Source organism: Chiloscyllium punctatum, chromosome 1 (genome assembly GCF_047496795.1).
Source record: "Chiloscyllium punctatum isolate Juve2018m chromosome 1, sChiPun1.3, whole genome shotgun sequence".
Lineage (NCBI taxonomy): Eukaryota > Metazoa > Chordata > Chondrichthyes > Orectolobiformes > Hemiscylliidae > Chiloscyllium > Chiloscyllium punctatum.
In genome coordinates, this window is record NC_092739.1 from 5,696,622 (window position 1) to 5,709,664 (window position 13,043).

Below are 13,043 nucleotides of genomic sequence, written 5' to 3' on the forward strand. Positions count from 1 at the left end.
TAAAAATATAAAAACATAGGTTCTAAGCTTGCCTGGAGCAGTATTTTCAGAGCAGTAAGACTGTGCTGTTTTCTGGATCTGTAGGTTGTTAAGGTGCAAAAATGGCCCTTAGTAGATTGATGTGCTCTACTGATGATTGTATTTGCAGGCAGTGTCTTTGTTTGCAAATCCTAGCAAATTGCATGGATTGGTTGGAGTAGCAGCTAGGGGCAATGAGGAATTTACAAGAGTTAAGGGATGTGATGGATGGCAGTTGAAGGAGGGGAGACAAACTGAAGATACAATCAGGTAGATGGGTGAACTCCAGAAAAGCTGGGAGAGGGAGGCAGATAGTCACTGGAGACTCCTGCATTATTCATATCTCTCACAAATAAGCTGTTTTGGAAAATGTAGGGGCTGATGGGCTCTCAGGGGAATGTAGCACTGACACCCAGATTTCTGGTACTAAGACTGGCTCTAATGTAATGAAGGGTACACTAGTTCCAAATGATCGATTGTGATAAAGGACTATCTAGTCAGAGACACAAATAGACGATTCCGCTGCCGACAGCGAGACATCAGAATGGTGCGTTGACTCCCTGGAGCCAGGATCAAGGATATCTTGGAGAGGGTGCAGAGTATTCTCAAAGGGGAGAAGGACAAGCAGGAGATAGTTGTACACATTGGAACAAACAACATAGGAGGAGAAAAGGGTGAGATTCTGAGGAGAGCATATAGGAAGTTAGGCAGGAATTTAAATGGTAGGACCTCAGGGGGTAGTAATATGAGAGAAAGTGAAGACTACAGATGCTGGAGATCAGAGTCAAAAAGTGTGGCACTGGAAAAGCACAGCCGGTCAAGCAGCATCCGAGAAGCAGGAGAGTTGACATTTTGGGCATAAGCCCTTCATCAGGAATGTCTACATTTAGTAGTAATAAGGTAGTAATATGCGGATTACTCAGTGCCACAAGCTAGTGAGAGTAGGAATAGGAGGATAGAGCAGATGAATCGTGGCTGAGGAAATGGTGTGGGGGAAGAGGGATTCTCATTTTTAGATCAATGGAATGTCTTCTGGGGTAGAGGTGACCTGCATAAGAAGGACAGATTGCAGTTGAATTAGAAGGGGCTTAATATACTGGCAGGGAGATTTGCAAGAACTGCTTAGGAAGATTTAAAGTAGTGTTGGGGGCAGGGAGCAGCAGCAGGGAGATAGTGAAGAAAGAAATCACTTTGAAACTGGTACAGTTGGGAGAAGGAGTAGGTCAAACAGACAGTGCAGGGAGGAACACAGAGAGTGAGGTAGGACTGATAAATTAAACTGCATTCATTTCAGTGCAAGAGGCCTAACAGGGAAGGCAGGTGAACTTGGTATGTTTAGCAACATGGGACAGGGATATCATAGCAATTACAGAAATGTGGTTCAAAGATAGACAAGACGGGCAACTTAATGTTTCAGTGTATAAATGCTATAGGAGGATCAAGTGGGGCAAGAGAGGAGGGTGACAACTTGTTGGGCCAAATCAAATTTTTCCACACTGTAAGGATTCTATATTCTGTATTCTCTCTCCGTTATCGATAAGAATAATAGGGTGTTTATGATACGAAAATGTAACTTTTCAAACACAGATTGGAACTGCCATAGTGTTAAGGGCTTAAACGGAGAGACATTTAAGTATGTACAGGAAAACTTTCTGATTCAGTATGTGGATACACCCTACTAGAGAATGTGCAAATCTTGGCAGGGCAAGTGACTAAGGTGTCAGTGAGGGAGCACTTTGGAGCCAGTGACCGGAATCCTATTAGTTTTAAAATAGTGATGGAAGAGGATAGACTGGATCTAAAAGTAAAAGTTCTAAATTGGAGGAAGGCCAATTTTGATGGTATTAGACAAGACTTTCAAAGGCTGATTGGAGGTGGATATTCACAGGTAAAGGGATAGCTGGGAAAATGGGAGGCCTTCAATAATGAGATAACAAGAGTCCAGAGATAGTATTTTCCTGTTAGGGTGAAGGGCAAGGCTAGTAGATGTAGGGAATGTTAGATGACTAGAGAAATTGAGGTTTTGGTTAAGAATAAGAAGGAAGCATATGTCAAATGCAGACAGCAGAAATTAATTGATTCCCTAGAAGAGTATAGAGGCAGCAGGGGTATGCTTAAGACTGATGTCAGGAGAGCAAAAAGCTTTGGCAAACAGGAGAATCAAAGGGATTCTACAAATACATTAAGGACAAAATGGTAACTAGGGAGAGAATAGGGCGCCTATTGTGGAACTGCAGGCGGTGGGGAAGATACTAAATGAGTATTTGGCAGCAATGTTTACTGTGGAGAAGGATGTGGAAGATAGAGAATGTGGGAAAATGAATAACAACATCTTGAAAAATATCCGTATTACAGAGGTGGTGGTTCTGGAAGTCTTAAAATGCATAAAGGTGGATAAATTCCTGGGACCTGATCGGATGTACCCAAGAACTCTGTGGGAAGCTAGGGAAACGATTGCTGTGCCCCTTGCTGAGATATTTATGTCATCGATAGCCACAGGTGAGGTGCTGGAAGTTGCCACTATTTAAGAAAGGTGATAAGGAAAAGCCCGAGAGCTACACAGTGAGCCTGACGTCGATGATGGGCAATATGGTGGAGGGAATCCTGAGGGACAGGATTTACATGTATTTGGAAAGGCAAGGACTGATTAGGGATAATCAACATGGCTTTGTGCATGGGATATAGTGTCTCATGAACTTGATATGAGTTTTTTGAAGAAATAACACAAGATTGAGGTCAGAGTGATGGACATGACCTGTATGGACATCAGTAAAACATTCAACAACGTTCCTCATAATAGACTGGTTAGCAAGGTTAGATGTCTCAGAATAGAGGGAGAAGTAGCTGTTTGGATACAGAACTGGCTTGAAGGTAGAAGACAGGGGGTGGTGGTGGAGGGTTGTTTTTCAGACTAGAGGCCTGTGTCTGATGGTGTGCTACAAGAATCAGTTCTGGGTTCTTTTTTTTTGTCCTTTTATATAAATGATGAGAAGGTGAACATAGGTATTGTTAGTAAGTTTGCAGATGACACCAAAATTGGAGGGTGTAGTGGACAGCGAAGAAGGTTACCTCAGATTACAACAGGATCTTGATCAGATGGGCCAGTGGGGCGAGGAGTGGCAGATGGAGTTTAATTTAGATAAATCCGAGGTACTGCATTTTGGAAAGGCAAATCAGGGCAGGACGTTTACACTTAATGGTAAGGTCATGGGGAGAGTCGCTGAACAAAGAGACCTTGGAGTGCAGGTTCGTAGCTCCTTGAAAGTGGAGTCACAGGTAGATAGGATAGTGAAGAAGGTGTTAGGTATGCTTGCTTTTATTGGTAAGTGAGTATAGGAGTTAGGAGGTCATGCTGCGGCTGTACAGGATATTGGTTAGGCCGTTTTTATAATACTGCTTGCAGTTCTGGTCTCCCTGTTATAGAAAGGATGTTCTGAAACTTGAAAGGGTTCAGAAAAGATTTAGAAAGCTGTTCCAGCATTGGGGGACTTGAGCTGTAGGGAGAGCAAGAATAGAATGGGGCTATTCTCCCTGGAGTGTCGGGGGCTGAGAGGTTTATAAAATCATGAGGGGCATGGATAGGGTAAATAGACTAGATCTTTTCTCTGGGATGGGGGAGTCCAAAACTAGAGGGTATAGGTTTTGCGTGAGGTGGGGAAGATTTAAAAGGGACCTAAGCAGTAACTTTTTCACACAGAGGGTGGTACATGTATGCAATGAGCTGCTAGGGGAAGTGGTGGAGGCTGGTACAATTACAACATTTAAAAGGTATCTAGATAGGTACGTGAATTGGAAAGGTTTGATGGAACATGGGCCAAATGCTGGCAAATAAGATTATACTTATTTAGGATATCTGATCGACATGGACAAGTTGGACTGAAGGTTCTGTTCTGTGCTGTGTATTTCTATGACTCTAATTGGAAGTGTAATGTCAAATACTGTAAACAGCACATAAGACAGGCAATGAATTTGAATTCTTACATATCATCTGTAATCATGTGTAAATGCATTTTTTTTAAGTTTGAAGATTTAGCTCAAAATAGTTGAGAAACTAATTTGAGGAAGCCTGATATGCACATTATAAGGTTGGAGGAGAGATAGAAGTATAGCATCACTTAATATCCATTTACTTTGAACACTGTACAGTATTTACACCATCAAAGCATAAGTTGCTTTATTTAATGTAACCTTCAAATATATTGTGTACTTTAAGTTTTTGAATATAATCTTATTTGGCATTTTAATGTAACTTAATGCTAGATACGCAACCAATTGCAAATGTGGTTTTGTTAAATAGAAGGGAGAATCTTCCATGAATTGTAAATATACTAAATATTTTCACAATGTCTGGGTGGGTACGTGGATTGAACATTGTTTTCCTCAGCCCTGCCTGGCATGGAGTTCCCAATTTTATCTTTGCTCTAATTCAGTTGTGAAGTATTGTGTACCTGATCAAAAACTCACCGATTGAGAGAATAATGAGCCACTGATACTAACAAGGTTCAATATTTACATCTGTATGAAAGATTTCATTAAAATAAACTCAAATAAGCCTTGAGCTTCATGTTTACACAACCTGTATAACCATATCAGGCTAATACAGTCAACCCAAACTGTCAGCAGCTGGTTAGTATATCTTAAAATATGTAAGGAAGGTTCCCTTTAAAGTAAACTAACAAAAGCTCAATTTGCAAGTGGAAGTATTATGTCATTTGCATAGCCTGCAAATAGCACATAATGAGAGAGAATGAATCTGAATTCAAACATATTATCTGTAAACATGTCAAAGATATGCTGAGATTAGCACACTGTTCTTCACTTCTTCTTTAATGGTCATTTGTAGCAAATAAATTATACTCTGTAAAGAGTGAATTGATTTGCACTGCTCCACTTTTAGTGTCACTTGATTTTCGTGGATGAACTGTATTTGCATATTATTTGTCCATTAAGCTCACCATAGAAAATTAACCTTAACAGCATTTTAATTGGTTAATGTTTTGCCCAGGATGTGAACAGTTGTAAGTGAATTGTTTTAGGTTATTTTAAGAATGTAAAACCTACACTTTTAGAGTCATAGAGTCATAAAGTCATTCAACACAAACAGATTTTCAGTCCAACTTGTCCACACCAACCAGACATCCAAATCTGACCTTGTCCCATTTGCCAGCATTTCACTCCCATCCCTGTAAACCCTTCCTATTCATATACCCACCCAGGTGCCTTTTGATTGTTGTAATTATACCTTCCTCTACCACTTCCTCTGGCAGTTCCATACATGGACCATCCTCTGCATGAAAAAGTTACTGCTCAGGTCCTTTTCAAATCTTTCCCCCCTCGCTTTAAACCAATGCCCTCTAAGTTTGGACTTCCCACCCTAGGAAAAACACCTTGGCTAATCACTCTATCCATTCTGCTTATTTTACAAACTTCTATAAAGTGACCTGTCAGCCTCCATCCTCCTTAACTTTTTTTCTTCAGTACAATCTTTGATTTCCCATCTCTATTTCAGTTTGAAATTGTGGTCATGAAGATGATTATTCAAGATTACAAAGGAATCTTGATCATTTGGGTCAATGGGCTAAGGAGTGGCAGATGGACTTTAAATTGGATACATTTTGATAAGGGTAGGACTTATTCAGTTAATAGTAGGGTTCTGGGTAATGTTGTCGAACAGAGAGACCTACAGGTTTCAGGTACATAGTTCTTTGAAAGTTGCGTCATAGGTAGACGGGATGATTTAGAAGGCCTTTAGCATACACCTGCATTGAGTATAGGAGTTGGGATATCATGTTGCGATTGTACAGCTGTTGATGAAGCCATGTTTGGAGTAATGTATACAGTTCCGGTCACCCAGCTATAGGAAGGATATTATCAAATTGGAAAAGATTTATCAAGATGTTGCCAGGACTGGAGGGTTTGAGTTATAAGGATAGGCTGGGACTTTTTTTCACTGCAGGTAGGAGGTTGAGGGGTGATCTTTTAGAGATTTCTAAAATCATGAGGGGTATATTTAAGTGAATAGCAATGGTCATTTCCCTAAGGTGGGTAAGTCCAAAACTAGAGGGCATAGGTTTAAGGTGAGAGGAGAAAAAATTACAAAGAACCCGAGAGACAACGTTTTCACACAGAGGGCAGTTTAGTTTGGGAAACTTGATCAGCATGTACAAGTTGGGACGAATGGTCTGTTTCCATTTTGTATGACTGATGCCTTATGAGTTCTTTTACTTCTCAACCTTTTATTATTGTTGGTTAAGGAAACCTACTGTTTCTCCTGATATTCACAATAGTCCCAGAAGGCCTGTCACATCCATTGTACTGTTTTCAACACTTACTTCCAACAACTATGTTGGTAAATTGCTGTAAAATATAAACCATCCAGGATCAGGTCAAGGTGCCTTCCTCCATCAAAATCTGGACCGTGCTTCTTTTAAACTAGCATATGATTAATTTTGTGATCTTGAAGGACAGTGCACAATCTGAAATGTTGTCTGTTACTGACTACAATATTTATCAATAATCACTAGCTTTTATTTCGATAGCTGAATGGAAATACCCATTTTTTATTCCAAGTACATTAAATTGTCCTTTATCTGTTGGCAAATAAATACAATTTACCAACTTTCACAATCAAAAGGCATTAAGTTAAAATACTTTTGAATTTGTCAGTCTTAGAAATGAAGCATTTTGATACTAATCTGATTGGAAAGCATGTTATACCACTGTGCACTGTAACTGAGCACAATACCTGTCAGCAATTAAAACCAGTTTGGCTAGTTAATCAGCTGAAGGCAAAGAAACTCTGGAGGAAGGGAGCACTTGAAGTGAATCTCTCTTACTAGATTTAATAGACGCCCAAGAGACTTCTGTCAACTCATCAGATTTATGGAATCATGGAAGTAGTTACAACACTTATTTGGCCTATTGTACCAGACCGGCACATACGATAGTCTCAGGTTCCTTGACGTCCTGCAAATGTTTCTCTGTCAGTTGCTTATCCATTTCTCTTTTGAAAGCATGGCTAAAATTACTTCCATTATCAGCTCTGTCAGTGTGTTCCAGATCTTAACCACTTGTGTTTAAAAGAAAAGCATTTCATTGTCTCTGGTCCTTCTGTCAACCCCCTTAAATAAATGTCCTTCCTCCAATGGGAGCAGTTTTCTCTATCTACTTTGTCTAAATCCCTCATGGTTTTGATCAAAATTCCTCTCACCCTTCTCATCTGCAAAGAAATAATCTCCAGTTTTGCCAATCTGTTCAAGTCACTGCAGTCACTAATTTCTGTAACCATTCTTACAAATCTTCTTTGCACCTCCGGTATCCAGAATTGGACTTAAAGCTTTCTAGTTGAGGCCATTCTGCTATTTTATAAAGATTCATGATAATGTTTTTGCTTTGCACTCTTTGTAAATCCCTGAATCTTTAATTGAGAGTTTGACTATCGGTCTTTTCTTCCATCCTGGTTTGTAAGGATTGCTGCATAGCTTCCATTGGATTAGTCTGCGTTTATGGGTAAAACGCTACAGAAGTTTGCCGTTGATCATTGCCATCTGCAGTTTGATTGAGAAAACTGTCCCACTCTTGCTGCCTGTTGTCAGGCACAGGCAAAGTTTTATAGGCTGACAATTAACCTGCATGGTCACATTGTACCTGCACCTTTCAAAGCCAACAAGGCCAAGCATGGGAGTTGAAGCTGACACTTCAGACACACAGTTTGAGACATTACCACTTTGTCACAAGATCCTCTGGAAGGATTAATAATTTTACATGTAAGTATGGTCACGAGTTTGTTTGTGAAGGAGGAGCCGTCTCATTCATTTCAGTTGTTCGAAAATATGTGTAGGTTGCAAAGTATTTCAGTACCCTGATTTATTTTCTTAAATTCCAAAGAATGGATTTAGGAAAATAAATGATTTAGAAAAAATGTAGAATTATTAGCAATGAGTAAAAACAAATAGTGTTTTCCAACCTATTTAGCAGTATAAAGTTTAGGGTGACATCATGCAATAACAAAATAACGAGCAACATAGTATATAATTATAAAAAGTTTGCAAATTATAGATTATTATATAAAATCTCACATAAATTGAAAAAGTCTATCTTAAAAGCATTTTGTAAAATTGCATCTACTGATCAGACCATTACTTATCTGAGCCACTGCGCCCTATTGACAATGGCCCAGAAACACAGCGAGCACAGTTTGTGTGTGCCAACATCAAACATGTTGGAAGCCTGCTCTTTCCATGGCACTTGGGTGACTTGATTGGGCTCAAAAAAGCCCACAGTCTGTAGGAGGGGGATTGTGGTTGAGAGGAGAAAGTGAGGACTCAAGATGCTGGAGAGTATTAGTTGAAAAGCGTGGCGCTGGAAAAGCACAGCAGGTTAGGCAGCATCTGAGGAGCAGGAGAATTAACAATTCGGGCAGGAGCCCTTCATCAGTAATGTATTTGACATTATGCTTTTAGACTCCAAAATGGCCACAGGCAGGAGCCATGGCCTCACAAGAAAGGAAGTTCAAAAAGCAAGTAGAGCAAGACATGGCTTGAACCTCTCTGCCAGTGCAGTGTCACAGACTAGAAGGAGGAACAGCTCAGCCAAAGCTTCATGTCCCCTCTGTTCAAGAGTTAAATAACATCACATGGTTTCAGAGTTTTATCTTTTTGAGAACACTCACTGAATTCTTACGCAGTCATGAAAAAGTGAACACATTCTGGATGAGTGTTGATACATTCACTCTTTACCTGTAGCTTATTAAATAAAACTAATGCAGTTGTAACCATAAAATATGTTACCATCCCCAGTAATTTCTCTCAACCCAGAATCTCAGAATTGTTAACATATGGAGAAAAGGCCATTTGACCTTATTTAATGTTCTGGCACCTCAATTGCGATTGTGACTCCTGGTTGTGGGGGTGGGGTGGGGGAGTGTCAGGTGTTACTAGATTTCTTTGGTTTCTGTGGCAAGCTCTGCAGTTTGGCAAAATGAAGTATCTTAGTTGCATGTAATAAGAGTAAAATAATTTGTGTAATGCCTTTCATGATAACATGAAATCCCAAAACATTTTACGGGCCAAGAAGAATTTTCTGAAGAGTAGCAATATTATTACGTAGCAAGCATGGCCAGATAGAACAGTCTAATTCTGCACAGCAATGTGATAAAGATGGTGATTCTTTCTGTGATCTTGATTGAAAGATAAATATTGGCCAGGGCACGTTACATTCCAAAGTCTGGCTCCCTCAGTGCTGCACTGGAGTGTTACTTTTTAATGTATGTGCTCAAGTCCTGGAGTAGAACTTGCACCCACCACTTTGTGACTCAGAGATGAGAGTGCTACTGACTGAGCCGCAGCTTTAACCTTTTGCACATAAAGAAGATGGAGGCACCAATTTGAAGTTTTTAATTCTTTTTCCTATATTAAAGTTATGTTTTTTACCTAGCTGGTGTTGTACAAGGATATGTAGAGTTTTGAGGAATGGCTTGTTGATTCACCCCATTTTTTTGTTTTCTTCACTAGGGCCTAACAAACATCAGAGTGCTGTGACATGCCTCCAGTTCAACAAGAACTTTGTGATAACTAGCTCAGATGATGGGACTGTAAAACTTTGGGACCTGAAAACAGGGGAGTTCATTCGAAATTTGGTTACACTGGAAAGTGGAGGAAGTGGAGGTGTTGTCTGGAGAATCAGAGCATCGAATACAAAGCTTGTGTGTGCAGTTGGAAGCAGAAATGGGACTGAAGAAACAAAGTTGCTTGTATTGGACTTTGATGTGGACATGAAGTGAAGAAATGGAATAAGAATTTGCCTATTAGTTCAGTGTACATCACCCTGCCATTGGTGGGTACAGGATGTTGGTTCAGGGCAACAGGATGCATGATGAAGACACAAAGACCAGTGGATCACCGGGAAAGGGAGTAAGGGAGGACATCTTATAACTGACAAAATTTGACTTGGTCAGATGCACATATTGTCTTGTTATATCTGCCTTCCCTTTTGACTCTGGGCAGTTTTTGTGTAGAAAGAATTGATACAAAGCAGAGTGCAATGATTATTTTTTTAAAGATTCTCAGCAGCAAGGCATAAAAAAAATTATTTGAAATGTTATGTTTTAAACAAGCTGCTTATCAGGCCAAGAGCTGGTTTTCTTAAAGACTTGGTTGTTTAAATGTCTCAGTTTTGTTTTTCCAGGTTTCAACATTTGGAACCTTACTGTGAATTTTGTACAATTTTTATATATATATATAAATATATATATATATATATGCCTAATATTGCCAACAAACGGTCACAGTATTAACATATATTTCTCTATTTATTCACCACTGCTTCCAGATTCTTTTAATGAGGGTTTATATAGTTCTTTAGAGGCAAATTATCCTAAGTGATCTAAGTACTTAAAAGGACTCAAAGCTGGAAGAGTTCTTAAGGTTGTTAATTGAATGAGTCTTTGGACTTGTTAAAGGTGTCCCATCCCTGTACTGTAATCCCAGTGGCCAAATAACTTGCTGCTAAGTTGTCTTTTGTGACATTTCACATCCAGATACTAGTTCTAAACTTGATCTAGTATGGATGATTTTTGAGTTTTAAAAAGGCATTTGCCACTGAAACTTGAGCCAACTGTGCCTCTGAGAGGCTGAAAGAAGGAAGGAGATGCAGACTGTCATAGTGTGATTTGCTTGCAAGAATGAAATTGAGAAGTGTTATGTGCTACATTGGATTTCTTTTTCCAAACAATGTTGAACACATTCCTTCAGATGGGAGCTCTTTCAGCCTGTATTGTGGAGAATTTCATTGTGAGGATTATAGTGGAACAGTCAAAAACACAATTAAGATTACTGACATAATGCAAAAGAACAAAAAGTTTAAGTGAAACGTGCATACAAATAAGAAGTGTCATTGCTGGTCAGTCTTAGTGTAAACAGTATTGAAATATCCAATTGTTACAGTTATTGCTGTGAGCCACTGACGAAACAATACCAAATGTTTTGTACTGAATGCGGCACAGGCAAAAACAGTTAAATTGTTTGCCTAATTATTATTCAAGATCCACAACGCAACATGAACTGTGAAAGTGGTTTAACACTGTATACTAAACAATCTTGAGTTCGATACTTTGTTTTTCTTTTTATTTTCCTGTTAATTTATAGTCTGGTTTTTAAAACAAAACAGAAAAATCAGATTTCAGATTTTTTTTACTTTACAGTATGTAACTGCCTGACGTGGTGGAGAAACGTTAAAGGGATTGTGTCTATGGTTTGATTCACTTAGAATTTTTATTTTCTTATAACTTAAGTGCAATAAAATGTGCTTTTTCATTTGAAATTGTGTTTAGCTTTTGTGTTGTACTATTTGGTTTATATTGACTGCATATTCCTATCATTCAGTAGTATTTTGTACAATATGGACTGCTATCACTTATATTCCCACTACAAAAATTATAACTTAAGATCCTGAGTTCTCACAAGCACTCATTTTATGATTAAGCTTTTTTCTTTTCAATGCAATCACGTAGAAGGCAAATGTGTCTGAGTGCAATGAGCTTTTTTAATGGGAAAATGCTCAGTTTTGATTTACTGAGTTTTGAATTGTTTTCTTATTCGGAAGTGTGTAAATGAGAAGAAAGCAGTAAAACCTTTTTTTGGCACGAAGTAAAAAATCACACAACACCAGGTTATAGTCCAACAGGTTTATTTGGAAGCACACTAGCTTTGGGAGCGACACTCCTTCATCAGGTAGCTATGGAGCAGGATCATTAAACACAGATTACAGTGTCATGCAACTGAAATGATATATTGAACAAACCTAGATTGCTGTTAAGTCTTTCATCTTTTTGAATGGGTTGCAGGTTTCAGTTCATAATATGTAAATTCCAGAACTATTTTTAAGTCACATTCTCCAGATAACTTAAGGTTTTATTTTAAAAAGAAGTGACCTCTCAACTCAGACAATGCATTAAAGGTTTAAAGTTAGAGTCATTCTGTATCCCAGTCTTAGTCAGTGTAGCATCACCTAAGATTTCAACTGGTGAGGGTTAACAACCCTAGTTCATCAATGAAAATTAAGCAACAACCATAGTTAGATAACTGCTAAGAGCTTAACTGCATTTAATGAGAAACATAATATCCGTATGAATACACAAATAGTTTATCCATTTCACGTAATCTCACAATACAATTGGCAATCAAATAGTGGCCAATATTTCACAATGTTGTTCATGTGATTAAAGGGTCTAATATATTGTGGACCTTACACAACCAAATGACTCTAAAGGAAATGTAGCCTATGAAAGCTAAAGCATCTCAGGAAATTCACTCAAATACTGTTAAATTCTTCAATCTGTTTTTCAGCTGCTAAGTTATTAAACTGATTGTGTAACTTGGCTTAGTCACAAATATTCAAATCAGAATTACTCCAGAATCTTCGTTAGTGTTCAAACGCAGTCTATTTGACCCATCAGTCCCATTCCAGCTTTCTGTAAAATAAATCCATTCAACTGTTTAACTGTAGGTCTACAATGTCTTCCCCCTTCATGAATTCAGCTAATTCCTTTTTGAAAAAGATTTAATTGAATCTGCTTTAACCATCCTTGCAGGCAGGCAACCCAGGTCATATAGACACTGCTTTTAAAAAATGGTTTTCTTTGTACTGCCTTTGACACTTTTGCCAGTCACCTTAAATCTGCGCTCTCTGGTTAATGGGAACAGTGTCTCCTTATCGACTGTACAGGCTACTCAATGTTGAGCAATTGTGTCAAATCTCTTCACCTTTCAAAAGAACATTTTTCTTATCTATCAATTTTATTGAAGTCTTTCAGCCGTGGAACTATTCTCATAAGTCTTTTTTTCTGCAGCCTCAGGTCTTAGTATCTTGCTTAAAGTCTCAATACTCCAGCTGTGATTAAGTCAATTTCCTTAATTCACACTTGTCTTAAGGGACTGTTAATTTTGCTCTGAATTATTGTTTTTTAAAAGCCTTTGGAGTAGCACTGGGTAGAGAAAGAAGCATTAGAGAGCTTGACCTAAAGGTAC

General features: G+C 38.6%; 1 protein-coding gene across 8 annotated transcripts in view; it reads left to right on the forward strand.

Moving 5' to 3' along the window:
* Nucleotides 1-11,337, forward strand: part of fbxw7 (F-box and WD repeat domain containing 7) — a 368,590-nt gene extending 357,253 nt beyond the window's left edge. For all 8 annotated transcript variants that reach the window (XM_072550702.1, XM_072550240.1, XM_072547746.1 and 5 more), the window contains one exon: nucleotides 9,531-11,337. In XM_072550702.1, the coding sequence (XP_072406803.1) occupies nucleotides 9,531-9,799 (269 nt within the window). In that variant the 3' untranslated portion in view covers nucleotides 9,800-11,337. The remainder of the gene's footprint in view (nucleotides 1-9,530) is intronic.
* Nucleotides 11,338-13,043: the final 1,706 nt, after the last annotated feature.